Source organism: Meles meles, chromosome 3 (assembly GCF_922984935.1).
Source record: "Meles meles chromosome 3, mMelMel3.1 paternal haplotype, whole genome shotgun sequence".
In the NCBI taxonomy this organism is placed as follows: domain Eukaryota; kingdom Metazoa; phylum Chordata; class Mammalia; order Carnivora; family Mustelidae; genus Meles; species Meles meles.
In genome coordinates, this window is record NC_060068.1 from 76572747 (window position 1) to 76588723 (window position 15977).

At 33.4% G+C, this 15977-nt stretch overlaps 1 protein-coding gene across 4 annotated transcripts in view; it reads left to right on the forward strand.

Moving 5' to 3' along the window:
- Positions 1–15977, forward strand: part of SSBP2 (single stranded DNA binding protein 2) — a 305659-nt gene that overhangs the window by 109639 nt on the left and 180043 nt on the right. For all 4 annotated transcript variants that reach the window (XM_046000543.1, XM_046000544.1, XM_046000541.1 and 1 more), the window contains exon 4: positions 3727–3811. In XM_046000543.1, the coding sequence (XP_045856499.1) occupies positions 3727–3811 (85 nt within the window). The remainder of the gene's footprint in view (positions 1–3726; positions 3812–15977) is intronic.

A 15977-nucleotide genomic window follows, 5' to 3' on the forward strand; every position in this document is an offset into this window, starting at 1 on the left:
TCCCTGTCCTTCCAGCCCATCAACCACCATTCTGTTTTCATGATTTTTGGCTACTTTAAGTACCTTGTATAAGTAAAATCATACAGTATATTTCTTTTAGAGACTAGCTTATTTCACTTAGCATAATGTCCTCCTGGTTCACCCATGTCGTAGCATATGTTAGAATTTCCTTCCTTTCAAAGGCTGAGTAATTTTCCATTGCGTTTATGTCCTACATTGTGTTATCCATCAGTGGACAATTGGATTACTTCCCTGTTTTAACTATTGTGACTAATGCTCCTTTGAACCTGGGTGTAAGAATATCTCTGAGATTTTCTATTCTTTTGGGTGTAATCAATCATATGGTTAAATCTATTCCTAAATCTTTTGGATGCAATCGTAAATGGAATTGTTTTCTTAATTTCTCATCTTGATAGTTCATTGTTAGTTTATAGAAACACTACTGATTTTTGTATATTGATTTCATATCCGGCAACTTTACTGAATCCATTTATTTAGTTCTAACATTTTTTTGGTGCAGTCTTTAATAATTTGAGTCTTTTCTTTCTCTCTCTCTCTGTTCCTCTCTCTTTAGTTCCTCTAGCTCTAAAGGTGTCAAGTTTATTGATCTTTTTGAAGAACTATCTTTTGGTTTTATAGAATTAATATTCCTGTTCTCTGTTTCATTGATCTCTGTTCTAATCTTTACTATCTCCTTCTACTAGCTTTGGGTTTCATTTGTTCTTTTCTAGTTCCTTAAGTTTTAAAGTTAGGTTGTTGATGTAAGATCTTATCTTGTTTTTAAAATATATTTATAGCTTATATTTATAGTTTTATATTTCCCCCTAGTATTGCTTTTGCTGTGTCCCATAAGTTTTCGTATGTTGTGTTTTCATGTCGTTTTTAAGTATTTTTTAATTTCCCTTGTGATTCTTTTTTGATCCATTGGGAGTTTGTGTTCATTTCACAAATTTGTGGATTTTTTAGTTTTCTTTCTGTTACTCATCTCTAACTTCATCCCATTGTGATCAGAGAAGATATTTTGTATGATACCTATCTTTTCAACTCTACTGAGACTTAATTAATGTATGCTCTAACTTATGACTTATCGTGGAAAATGCCTCAATTACACTTGAGAAGGTGTATACTTGTTGCTTAGTGTAGTGTTCTGCATATATCTATTAAATCTGGTTAGTTTATTGCGTTGTTTAACCCTTATTTCCTTGTATATCTTCTGTCTGGTTGTTTTATCCAGTATTGAGAGTGGAGTATTAATGTCTGTAACTATTATTGTGAAACTGTGTATTTCTTCCTTTGGGAAATGTCTTCAAAGGGTATATTTCTTTATCTTTATTCAGGGAGATCATGTGTAGGTGATGTAGAATTGTCAGAAATATACCATATATGAAGTTATCCCATTTTAGTAAATTATTTTATTTTCCCTCATCTTGATCTTGTAAACTTTAAAAAATATATATATTTATTTACTTGACAGATAGAGATCACAAGGAGACAAGAGAGGCAGGCAGAGGGAGAGGAAGGGAAGCAGGCTCCCTGCTGGGCAAGGAGCATAAGGGGCTTAATCCCAGGACCCTGGCTGGGATCATGACCTGAGCCAAGGCAGAGGCTTTAACCCACTGAGCCACCCAGGCACTCCGATCTTGTAAACTTTTGACCTCCAATTAAATCCATAAAAGGAAACAAAAAGATAGAAATAGAACAATGTTACTATTCCAGGATAAATACTTAATCTAATTATATGTATAAGTAATCACTTATTTATAGTTATTTAATAACTTTTAGGACATAATCTAATAATAAATTATTTTCTTCCAGTCCACTTTGTAAAACAGCATTTTAAAAGTAATAATGTAATAATTTTCAAGAAGAATCATATAACATTTGTTAAGAAATTAGTAAATAAAAAGATATGAAGGTGTTTGTTATAATACTGCACATAATATTCTGTCATTAAACTTAATACGATTTAAAACTACCATTATAAAATTATGGTTTTAAGAGCTTTGAAGTTCCTTAAGAACATGAAAATAGAATAATTGCAATATACTATAACTCATAATACACTTAGCTACATCTTTGTATATCTGTAATTCCTAAGTCCAAAAAGGGACATAGAAAGGCCAAGTACAACTTTTAATTGATTTCCTTCTCGTAAAAGAACTGAAGTTTACTCAGATTATTTTTCTTATTTTTTCCTTATGTTTTCCTTATTTTTCCCTGCTTATCACAGAAACTTAAAAGGAAATTAAATGCCAATATTCAGTCATTCATATTTTCATCTTTGAATGTAATCTTATTTTACTGAACTAGTCATGTTATAAGTCCTACAGAATGTTTTCTCCTGTGGGGAGAGATTCAGACTGAGCCTTTAAGGGTCAGACCAAAGAAGCCAGGTTTAATTTACCAAGTTTTTATCGTACCATCGTTACCTGTGCACTTGGTACAATGACCCGTCCTAGCAATATGTATGCATATTAAGCTTTAAAGCAGGCTAATCACAGTGTTGATTATATTACTGATAGTATGCTTAGTTTATGCCAGATGCTCTGTTTATGTTGTATAATTCAGCTTTCTCAACAACCTCATTTTATTTTATTTTATTTATTATATTTTATTTTATTTTTTTAAAGGTTATTTATTTATTTGACAGAGATCACAAGTAGGCAGAGAGGCAGGCAGAGAGAGAGAGAGGAGGAAGAAAGCTCCCTGCTGAGCAGAGAGCCCAATGTGGGGCTCGATCCCAGGACCCTGGGATCATGACCTGAGCCAAAGGCAGAGGCTTTAACCCACTGAGCCACCCAGGCACCCCTCAACAACCTCATTTTATAGAGTTTAACAACTTGAGCTAGTAATTAATTGGCAGGGCTGGCTTTGTCTGAGATATACCCTATTCTAAAACCTGTGCTCTTAACTACTTAATTTAGTCTACTTTCCAGTTTTTGTAGAATGAAAAATGTATAATAAAAAAGATTTCTGTTCATCAGTGTAATTGCCTTTGCTTGTTGTGGGTATTTCTAGACATTTGCTTTCCTGATTTTTTAATCATTTGCTATAGCTCATTGTTAATTTTATAGATGGTAGGATGATCAGAGACATAAGTTTTGTAAGCAGTGTAATTATTTTTTTCCCAACTTGTTCCACCTTGCTTATTCCCATTGTTCTTGAACAGAAGGGGAAAAAGAGAGAGCATGGACTTTTTGAATTTTCAAAATTACTAACCTATTTTGGTAATTGCAAGGGCAAACAAAAGGAAATTTTAAGAACACATGTTTGTTTGAACAATGTGATTTAATGGTCAGGATACTAGCCTGGTAGTTGGACAACAAAATTATCTTGAAAAAAATAATGAACCACTTTATTCTTTAATGATTAAATTAGGATATTATTTATTGTTTTTATCTTCATGGGGAAAGTTGTGAAAAGCATTATAATTATTTCAATCATGTGTTTAAGTGATACAAACAGACAATTAAGAATGACAGTTTAAAATTTTTTTTAATTATTTTATCCTTTTAGAAAAAATCTTAGCATTTCTGAAAGAGCTAGATTATATCTTATTACTGCAGGAGGAACCTTACCTGAATTTATATCTTTCAAAGCAATATTTGTCCTGAAGAAGAAAACACATTTTTTATAAAGAATAATACATGTCTTCTAATTTTGGAATTGTGATCTCCTATTTGATATTATATGACTTTCTTAATTTTTCCATAATTACTTTTTTAGTGTATTTTGGGATCTCTACTGTGCAGCTCCAGAAAGACGGGAAACGTGTGAACATTCAAGTGAAGCAAAAGCCTTCCATGATTATGTGAGTTAATGTATAATTTTACTAAGTTATATTATCAGTTTTCTTTTTAACTACTGCTCTTGGACCATCTACTCTTTTGCTTTGGTTTCAAGAAATTGGTTGTTCTTTTTTTCTTGAGAAATAGGGTTATAACTTTAATAGTGAAATACAAGTGAGTGTTTAAGTCTTGTTGAAAGCTTAGGATAAGAGGCTAGTCCTAATGCCAAGTTATTAAAGGTATTTTCTTTTTATCTTTAAGCGTGCCTGATGTGTGAAATTCCAGATTTATAAAAATTAAGTAATAATTCTTTATTCTAGAAAAGGAGTCATAAGAATACTGTGAATGATAAGTTCCTCTTTTGCACATAAGATTGAAAAATATATCATGATATTATATTTTTCTTTTTTGTACCTTTGATTACACATCATAAAGCTAAGTATCTGTTACACTGAAATCATTTCTACAAATAAAATTTATTGTGAATTAAAGGAAACTCAAGAGAGCTAAAAGTTTCTGTGCAAAAATGAAAATTGCATTAAATAATTAAAAAAAATTTTTTTTTAATTCCTAAGGAAGGACAGTGGACTGTTGATATATACTGAACATTTTGTTACAAGAACTACAAATGTGATTTTAGAGAGTTGATGGTATGAGGAAATAGAATTGTAGAAAAAAGGGGGGAAAAATCTTTAAAAAGATTTTTTAAGAGAAAAATTACGTTTAAGAATAAGATGGTATTGTGAAGGGACTGGAAAATGTAGAATTGACCATAAAGGAAGGATAGCTTGAGTTTGGGAGGAAGGAAATCCAGTGTCCTTAGTTTGGAGGAAGTGGAAATGGGCTGAAACCCGAGGTTATCTGATATTAACTACTTAATGATGTTGGTGTGAATAGCCTTAAAAACCAGAATCAGAATTCAAAAGGGAAAAAAGACCTCCCAAAGGATATACTTGAGGCATAGACTAAAGAGTAGAAGTATCTGGGACAATTCAACCCCAAAAGTAGCACAAGGAAAAGTGTGCAGATGGAAGAGCAATAAAAGTCTTGGGCATGTGGGGGGACTGTGTAATACTTCTCATTTTGGACTAAGCTGATTAAAGTGACTGTTCCTGCTTGCCTCATCTGATGTTGACTGTATTCATAAAGCTTGCTATGCATAAACAATAATAGCTCTTGGGGATAATGTGAAAGGGATGGTTCTGCATGTAAAGAAAAAGTAGAGAAAAGGCACATAAAGCAGGGCCCAGGATACAGGATTTATCTGGCCCATCTTGTTTTCCATTTTTACCCTTGGGTGGTAGCAGAAAGTAGAGCAGAGACTCAACCATGAAGAGTACAAGGAATCTGGCTTGAATGGGATACTCCATCTCATCTTTCTCCTACACCAAAAAGACATGCCTAGGTTTGGCATGCTAGTCTTGGGAAACGTTTTTTAAATACTCACTAATTTTGATAACTAGGTGGCATTACACAGTGCCAGTGTTCTACTCCAAAGGACCATAATGTTTGTGAATCTACATTTTAAGAAATTAATTATATAAATAGTTCTTCATAATTCTGTTGTACAGACAGCTGCACCTACTGTTCATCATGGAGATCTTATAAGGAACACTGACTGAATTTAGACTCTTATAACGATTAGATAAATCATCGTCACTGTCAGAGCCTCATCATCTTTGTTGACACATACATGTTGCATGCACAAGGCATTTTCAGTATTTCAGATAGCATTCACACTAACTTCAAAAACCCACTTAAATACTTCAGGTTTTTTTTTTTAAATGAGCACTGGGTAGAGGTATGAATGAAATTGTTATTTCTTTTTTTATAGATTTTATTTATTTATTTATTTGTCAGAGAGAGAGAGAGATCACAAGCAGGCAGAGAAGCAGGCTCGCCGCTTAGCAGGGAGCCCCATGCGAGACTCTGTCTCAGGACCCTGGGATCATGACCTGAGCCCAAGGCAGCGGCTTAACACCCTGAGCCACCCAGGCATCCCTGAGTGAACTTAGAATAGATTTTCAAGGAAGAATAATCTGATAGCATGTAATTTGGTCCTAAGAAAATGTAGTTTAGAAAAAATTAAGTATTTGGATTTTATAATCCATTATGACTATTAGCACAGGCTTTATCAGATGTTTTATAATTTTTTATATAAATTTATTTATTTTTTTCAGCGTAACAGTATTCATTGTTTTTGCACAACACCCAGTGCTCCATGCAATACATGCCCTCCCTATTACTCCCACCCCCGCCCCTTCAAAACCCTCAGGTTGTTTTTTCAGAGTCCATAGTCTCTTATGGTTCGCTTCCCCTTCCAATTTTTTTTTTTTTATAAACATATAATGTATTTTTATCCCCAGGGGTACAGGTCTGTGAGTCATCAGGTTTACATACTTCACAGCACTCATGATACCACATACCCTCCCCAATGTCCATAACCCCCTCCCCCTCAGATGTTTTATAATTTTATCTTACGTATTAGTTTTAAGAAACTTGATTTATTTTTAGGTGGCATCTTCATTATCCTTTAAGCCAGTTTATTTTCAATGGTAATATGTCTCCAGAATTTTCTTTTACATGGAGATTTGTGTGAAAGGATTTGACTTACATAATTTCATGTTGTAATTGGATTTTTAGACATACTTTTTTTGGTAGCATACTTTAATGATAATTTTCATGAGTAGGATTTCCTGACTTCTTAATATAAGTGACAGTTTCTGAAAATGATCAACATAATTCATGTTTGATGTGATTTTGAATGACTCAGGGAAGAAAATGGGCAACAGGAACAAACATTAAGATTGTGGTAAAATTCTAGAATGTTATATTTTTTTATTAGAGTTCATTATGGAACCATTTCTATAATAGTAATTAATATGTATACCTACTGAATTTTAAGATAGCTCTCGAGAACATCCTGAGAATTATCTTCTTCAGTAGCTCATCTTTAGAATAAAAAAATACTTATTTGCATATAAAATTCTCATATGTTTAAAAAAAGTAGTCTTGTTATTTTATAGTCTTTATTTATAAGATTGAATGGATAATGAAATGTTGACTACGTTTTTGGGAAGAAATGATAGAGGCATAATGAGGTAAAAAATGAATAATCTTTTTAACTACAAAATAGGCTAAACTGTTAACAGTGATCACCTTTTGATGTTGGAATTATGCATGACTATTATATTTGTCTCTCTATATTTCTGTATTTTCCATATCTTTAGTTAGTATTAATTTTATGTTCATGAAATTTACTTCAAATGGATTAAAATCTGCCTTCCAGTGAATTATAATGTTTCTTCTGAAAGTAGAAAATAAAAAACTTACTAAAAATTTATATTTGAGGTGGTCCTGTGTTTTTATACACCGTAGGCATTTAGCATCTCTATGCTAACCATTTGTTTTTTGTGTGTGCACCTATTAAGGGGGAGATCTAGAAACTGAATAGATGTAGCTTTTAGCCATTGTATACTTTTTATTTTTTATTTATTTTTTTAAAGATTTTATTTATTTATTTGAGAGAGAGAGAACATGAGGGTGAGCATAAGCTGTGAAGAGGGGCAGAGGGAGAGGGAGAAGCAGACTCCTGGCTGAGCAGGGAGCCAGATGCAGGACTCATTCCTAGGACCCCGAGATTATGACCTGAGCCCAAGGCAAACGCTTAACTGATTAAGCCACCTAGGTGCCCCCATTGTATACTTTTTAATAAAATCTTTTTTTTTTTTTTTGTAATTATTGTTCCAGAAACATTTTTAGCTCTTGGGTTATTATTATTATTTTTTCTGACCATCGCTTCTTTAGATTAGGGATTTTTGTCACCTTATAAATTTATTTGTCAAATGGTTATACATATCCTTTCTTTCAAAAGTTAATATCCTTTCTATCCAAAAAAAATCACACTGTTCATACTTATTGTGAGAAGAAACAAAACAAAACAAAAAATGAGAGAAAGAAAACATTTAAGATTAGTAAAACTTTGATCTTTTTGCATTTGTATTTTAAAACATTAACTTAAATATTTAGCATCTATACACAATGCTGTATGTAAACTCATGATACATTTGAAAATCAACAGTTATACAGATGCACTTTTGGATGACAAAGGTATAAAAAATACAAGGAAGTGATTATTATAGTAATTAGGATAATGGTTGCTCAGAGGAAGTGGGAAAAGGTTCTGATTGGGATGGGGCTCACGGAAAGGGCTTTTGAGGTAGTTGACAAAATTCTATTTTGCCTGACTGTGGTGATATTTACTTTTTTTTTTTTTTAAAGATTTTATTTATTTGAGAGAGAGAGATCATAAGTAGGCAGAGAGGCAGGCAGAGAGAGAGGGGGAAGCAGGCTCCCTGCTGAGCAGAGAGCCAAATGTGGGGCTTGATCCCAGGACCCTGAGATCATGACCTGAGCCGAAGGCAGAGACTTAACCCACTGAGCCACCCAGGTGCCCCATGATAGTTACTTTATAATAACCATGTGTTTGTTTTATAATATTTAATAAAATTCCATAATTTATTTTATATTTTTTCTATATTTGTATTTTTAGAAATTTTTAAATAACAAGATTTTAAAATATAGTTAAGATAATTAAAGTTAGAAAAGAAATATACACAGTAGTTTTTACTGTGTTTACAGTTATTTTTATGGTTTATCTTTGAGACCTGATGGCAGCAAATAAAGTGATTATCTCCAAACAAATCTGTTAGATTGTTCTCTGCTCTGACAGATACTGTGAAATATGTCTACCTGTTGATTTTCTAGAGGGGAGTGGAGAATAAGATCAGAAATGTTGGAGGAAATTTTAATAATTAGGAGTTTATCTTATATAGAAAGTTTACTATAAAACAATTACTTTTCCACGTGACTGGGAGATATCTAACTTGGACCAGTTATTTTTATCCTGAGTGAGAAGTAGGTTCATCTGAACTGTAAAATTATTATTAGGTACTACAATATTATCATTAAAAAGTAAACCGTCATCTTACGTGTTTAAAAATAATACCTACTTACTCGGAAAGTTTATTAAACTACCTTTCATTTTCTCACTGTTTTGGTATGTTTTTATTTTACCCTAAAATCATAGGCAGTGCTTTTTTGTGGAGTTAATTAATGTTCACTAGATTTCTTTTTTCTGCTTCAGACCAACGTAGAGTTGTTTTAACAATTAATTTCTAATTTCACTCATTTCCTAAAAGAAGTGTCAATATATACTACTAAACTTAATGAGAAACATATACAGTGATTATAATTTTAGTTCTCTGGTATGAATGAGGATTCCTTAATTGTCCTAAGCAATGATAGAGCCAAAATATATTATTGCTTTAGTGTGGTAGTAATGAAATCACATTATTACAATGAGCTCTTTGAGAGCAGAGAATTAGATTTATTCTTCCCTGGGGTCTGTCAAGTAATAGAGTTCGATAAATGTTAACAATGCAGTGGTCTCTAAGTTTGAGAGACTGGAGATGTTTTAAATTGTTCAAATGTTCAGATAAAATGATAGGCTTTAGTTATAATTCTTTTTTTTTTTTTGGCTTTAGTTATAATTCTTGATAACATGTGGCTGATTTTGTGTTCTTGCCTAAGCGAATGTTTGTAACATCTAGAAAAGATTGTTATAGGTTTATAATGATGTGCTACATTTTAAAAATGATATACATCGTAATATGTAGGTAAAATAATAGAATAATGCTTTTATTCATACCTTATGAAAATTATTTTTGCAGATATCGTATATTATTTAAGAAAATACTTCTATAGAAAGTATAGTGTAGTGAATACGTCAGTAACTGTAATGATTTTGTCTGGTGACATATGGTAACTATACTTATTGTGGTCAGCATTTTGTAACCTATGTAAATGTCAAATTACTATTTTGCACTCCTGAAACTAATATAATATTGTATGTCAACTATACTTCAATTTTAAAACTTTTTAATTATTTTACTTATTTTTGTGGGAGAGAGAAGAGTGTGTGCACAAGCAGGGGGAGGGGCAGTGGGAGAAGCAGGCTCCCCGCTGAGCAGGGAGCCTGATATGGGATTTGATCCTTGGACTCTGGGATCATGACCTGAGCTGAAGGCAGATGCTTCTTAACTGACTGAGCCACGTAGGCATCCCCCCCTGCCCAAATTTTTTAATAGAAAGAAAAAAAAGAAACTGTTGCAGAGAGTTAAGTTCACCCTTTGCTGTGTTAACATCTTCTGTGTCCCTCCCTAATATTCCTGTATATTAGATTTTTATTTTTTTAAAGATTTTATTTATTTGAGAGAGAGAATGAGAGAGAGAGAGAGCATGAGAGGGGTGAGGGGTAGAAGGAGAAGCAGACTTTCTGCTGAGCAGGGAGCCCTATGTGGGACTTGATTCTGGGACTCCGCGATCATGACCTGAGTTGAACGAAGACAGTTGCTTAACTAACTGAGCCACCCAGGTGCCCACATTAGATTTTTATAATGGGATGTTTTCTGTAATGATTTGTGAGCTTCCTCAGGGAACATGCTTTGTCTTACTTGTCTTTTTCATCTCCTGTGCCCGGTATGGTGCTAGACATGAGATGTTCAAATTATGTTTGGTGTTTATATAAATAATGATTAAATAAAATATTACCTAATAATGGATATTATCCCCATTCTCATGGGCTACCATCTAGTGAAAGAAACTTTTGACCAAGTTTGAAATATCAAGTAGTAAAATACATGGAGAGACACCTTATAGTCTTATATTGCTAGATCATTCAGAATTTATATATGTAAGAATATGGAGAGAGATGGTAAGTACACACAATTTCTGATGTGTGTTCAGATTTCATCATATAGTTACCATAATTAGTAAATGCTCAAATAAAGGTATCACATTAGGCCATAGTTATCCTAAACAGTGCAGGTAAACTAGAGTCTTTTTTTTTTTAATATTTTATTTATTTGACAGAAATCACAACTAGGCAGAGAGGCAGGCAGAGAGAGAGGAGGAAGCAGGCTCCCCACGGAGCAGAGAGCCCGATGTGGGGCTCCATCCCAGGACCCTGGGATCATGACCTGAGCCGAAGGCAGAGGCTTTAACCCACTGAGCCACCCAGGTGCCCCTAAACTAGAGTCTTAATAGGCTAGGAACAAATAGAGTTACATTTAAAACCCATTAAAGATGATGAAAACTATTGTAGGTGTGTATTAATATTTTTTTAAAGATTTTATTTATTTGATATATATAGAGAGATCACAAGTAGATAGAGAGGCAAGTAGAGAGAGAGGGGGAAGCAGGCTCACCGCTGAGCAGAGAGACCGATGTGGGGCTCGATCCCAGGACCCTGAGATCATGACCTGAGCCGAAGGCAGAGGCTTAACCCACTGAGCCACCCAGGCGCCCCTAGGTGTGTATTAATATTTATCAGTCAATATATAGGCTTTTCTTCACCTCAGTAGGTGGGGACATAATAAGATTCACTTTTCCACCTTATCTGCTGTATAGTTTCTACCACTGTTTTCATTTCTTATAGGATCCAGTTTAATTTCTTTTGCCTCGTATAAACCTTATTAGCCACCTTATATTCTTTCTAGCATAAGGTAAATTGTTTGTTTATTTTTTGTTTCTGTGTAATTGTTAATTTGAGGAAGCACATCCACACTTTACCTATGGTGTCCCGGCTTGTCTCACTGAGCTCAGGATTGCTTCTGGGAGGCGTCTAAGTCCTGCTGATAACAGGATCAGCTATGTTTCTTATTTCTTTTGATCCTGGGATTTCTTATAGGGCAATAAGTTATGTCAGTCATTTGACAGAAAGCATGAATAGAGGGAGACAATCAAAGAAACTATAAAGAATTATGGAAGGATTCTACTTAAAAATCTTTTATAACATAATTTATAGCATTATGTAGATATTATGAAATCCTTAAATAAATGAAGAAACTAATATGGAAAAGAGATAAGCAGAACAAGGATGATTTGTTGCATTGTGGAAAAGAATATATTTTTTCAAAGTATGTGGTTTAAAGGAACTTCCCCTTAAGTCCCATTCTTCACACTGATGTATTCATTTTTATTAAAATCTCATTTCTGGTGAATGTGAAAAGATGAATATGGGAAGGCCTTTATTTTTTACTATTTTTTAAAAGAGTTTATTTATTTATTTGACAGAGAGAGACACAGTGAGAGAGAGAACACAAGCAGAGGGAGTGGGAGAGGGAGAAGCAGGACTCCTGCGGAGCAGGGAGCCCGATGCTGGCCTCAATCCCAGGACCCTGAGATCATGACCTGAGTTGAAAGCAGACCCTTAACGACTGAGCCACCTGGGCACCCCTATTTTTTTTTACTATTTTTGATGCTGATGTACACTGCCTGTGATTATGTTGCCAGTAGAGTCCTAACATAAAAATAAAACCTGATAGAAATATGATACTCTTTCAAAAATAATACATATTTGTAATGTACTAATAGAGATAGGAAGTTCATAAATTTAGAAGTCTTATGAAGTAAGTTATTTTGGCGATTTATAAAAGGAAAAGTGAATTACCTCTAGATACCTTAAATTTGTGGTGTTACATTTCTATAGCCACTTTGTTTACTTTTCATATATTATACAACTTGATTTAAAATTACTCTATTTGGGGGGTTGCCTGCTGGCTCAGAGAATAGAGCATTGACTCTTGATCTCAGGGTTGTAAGATTGAGCCCTACATTGGTATAGAGATTACTTAAAAATAAAATCTTTAAACAGCAACAACAGCAACAAAAAGGCCAAAAACATTAATGGCTCTATTTTGGACAACTTAGATAACTTCATGAAAGTCTTGTTTTTATTTCTTTCCTCTTTGATATTAGGGAAAGAAATTAAAAATACTGGAGAAACTCTTGTTTCATTTACCTCAATCTAGTTTCCAGTTATTCTTGTACGTCTTGGATTTTATGGGCACTGGAAGTGAGTTTAGGGGTCCATATCTCTTTAAAATAAATGAGTGCCTCACACATTTAGGTATTATATTCGAATATACATTAAAAATTTAAATAATAGTTACTTAGCCAAGAAACAATGGACAGGTCTATAAATGGTGTGATACTGTTTTGTAGAAATACGAATGCAGTATCTGTTTTCTGTCTTCATGAAATGCTTATGAATTTGACTGCATTTATTTTGAATGTTAAAGTCCCCTGCCCCCACACATATATTTGACTTGATACTTTCCGCTGCCTCTTAGGTTTAAAAACCACAATTATTAGAATACTGTTACTACTATTATGCTATTACAATATAAGGGATTATTTGTAACCAGCCACAGTAGGTAGATATCATCAGTTCTCAAAGCTCAGGTGCTAACTTTGAATCTTTGAACTCTCTAAAGGGAATTCTTGGGATATCTTCAAAGAGAAGGTACAGATTTTTTTAATGTGGTTTTATGATTTTTCTTATCAAAGTCAAACTTTAAAACGTGTGATATATTAAAATATCTAGAATTTTAAAGAAGAATTTTAAAGAAGAAAGACAACTACTAATAAATGTGATTCTATGCAGAATTATCACTGAGAGAAGTGATTTTGGTAGACATAATCATCCTTCATTTCTTTATTAACTCTTTTTTTTGAGAACCCATTTATATACAAGTTACTTTGAGGCTGTGTTCATAAATTTTTCTCTCGCTAGGGGTTCATAATGTGGAGAGGTATATGAGCTGTATATTATGAGTTAGTTGTTATGAGTATAATGTAGATGATAACTGTTATACTGTATGACTTTAAACACTCTGAATGTGCACTGACTTTGAATGATAACTAGGATTTGAGTGAGAAGAGGTGTGTGTGGGAAGGTATATTAGAGAAACGGGCTACATTGGAAAAATATAAGCTATGTTTAGGGAATAGTGAGCAAAGCTGTTTGGCTATAGAGTAGAAAAATCAAAATCAAACACAGGATTATTGCTTAGCCAACAGTTAGTAGAATTTTGAAACCATAAGAACACTATAAAATTTTCCTTTTCACTGGTTTCATGTTGAATTTCCTGGACTCTTGAGCTAGGAATGAGAACCCCCTACCAGAGGGGCTCTTGGTCTCTTCTCGTTTAACTGAAGCAGCTTGGTTCTCCTTTTCCATTTCTTTCTGTTTTCTCTTTCTAATTAAATGGAACAAATCTCCATTTAAGTCATTATCCATGCCATAAATGAATCTTCTTTTTATCCCCATGATTGTTCTCCTTTTTCTCTGACTAGTGATCCAAACCAGTTGATTCCACTGACTAAACGTTTCTTATGCATGTCTTATGCTCTCTAATCCCATTGCAGATGCTTCAGTTCAAGTCTTTATCCTGTTGCAAGAGTCTTACCACAACTGTTTCTCCATCCGTCTTCCTTTACCCACTCAGGGTAAACTCTTTCTTAAGCATTCTTTGTAAGATTGTTGAATAATAATCTCTATTTCTTTCGGTCTCTCTCTTTCTATCTCTTTTGTATATTGCCAGTGTTAGAATCCAAAACAATCCCAAAACTTAAAAAAAAAAAGTTGAAAAATGCTTATTTGGTTCAACTTACTTATTTTATTAGATAGAGAATGTGGTACCCAGAGAGGTAAGGGATATGCCATTGTTTAAAAGTTGTATGAGGCTTTGCCAGGAAAATTCAGGTTTTCCAAATATTCCCTGAGTTCTTTTCAACTTCCTGGATGAAGATTTTGTTATGTCTGCAGTGGAGAATCATTTTTTGAGCTTATTCAAAATATAGTAAATTATATTTTATGATGATTAATATGAGGGCATTATGTCAGGAACCAAAGAACGGAAAGGATTAAAGGTAAAGATTGGAAAGAGGCTATCCTTAGTCTTTGTATAAACTGAAAAGCCCTTGAATTAGGGTAGCAGCAAATGAAGGTGAAAATGAAGAATAAAAAAGAGGAGTTGTAAGAACCAAGGAAGAGAGAAAAGTTTTGAAATTTTTAGTTAATATAACTGATGAACCGAGCTTTATGACACTATTACCAGAAATCTGAAATTTGGAAGGATGAACATAGAGAAAGTAGGTTCAGCTGTAAGACTGGCTTAAATAATGAGAGAATAAGGGTAAATTAAGAATTGAGGCCTGAGGATAGAAATTTGGGGAGGAAATGCTCACATTTAGGGGGTGTTAGTGAAGAAGGTGCTAAATTAAGACATCACACTGGATAGACTCAGTTAGATAGCTTGACTAGTGTGTCCTGTATAGCCCAGGAAATTTCCTGAATCAATTCACTATTTCAGGGTGCTTCCAATTTAAACTCTAGGGCAACTAATAAAATTTGGTGTTAATGTACTATGTTGAGTTCCTAAGAAGATATTCAAAAGCTGTTTATGATTTTTGAAGCAAAACTTGAAGACTCAAACTATGTCAATGCCTGAATGATCTTTATAGGCCACAATTTCATTTTAGAAAGCAGTCATGTAATGTATAGGGGAGAGAGTAAGTTCAAATTTAGGAGGAAAACTAAATGGACTTAAATGATCCATGACTGTTTCTAGAAGTTTTTGAAACTTTGATTAATAGGTAGGGAAATCTCTCTATATTACCCTCTTTCTTCATTACAGCTCTGTTTTAGCAATCATATATTGAGTTGCCTGTTAAGTAAAGAGCAAGGTAAAAGTTTTCATACCTTAGGGAGGTAAGCATATATAAAGCCTTGTAAAGATATATCGTGTTCAGTTTTGTAGTCTGATAGCTTATACTTAATTGGTACTCAATTAATAGTTGATAAAGGAATTACATTCTTTAGGCATGCTATTTCTAAACTAAGTTTCGTACTTCCATGGGCACATTGTACTGCTCATATGTGATCTATTTAATATTCCCTCTTCTTTCTTTCCCTTGATTATTACCTTATCTTATGTTTCACCTTTTCGTATTCCTCCAATCATCATTATCCTTTCTTCATCAGCTCTAAGGTAAATACAAAAAGGAAACTATTGTAGAACTGAAGTCATATAATAGTTTTTATTATAGTCAAAAGCCCAAATGCATAAAGGAAGTAGAAAATCTTTAGATATTGAAAAACTACTTCTGTTTTGCTTATAATAGGACACTTTAAGGTCATGTCTTATAAATTATGAGAATGTTTCCCATATGCAAATTTCATCAACACATAGCCACATACATGAGATTAACTTCCTTTTTTTTTTTTCTCTCAACTAGGATATTCTTGCACAAGGACATTGGGATCTTGCTTTAAATTAAATC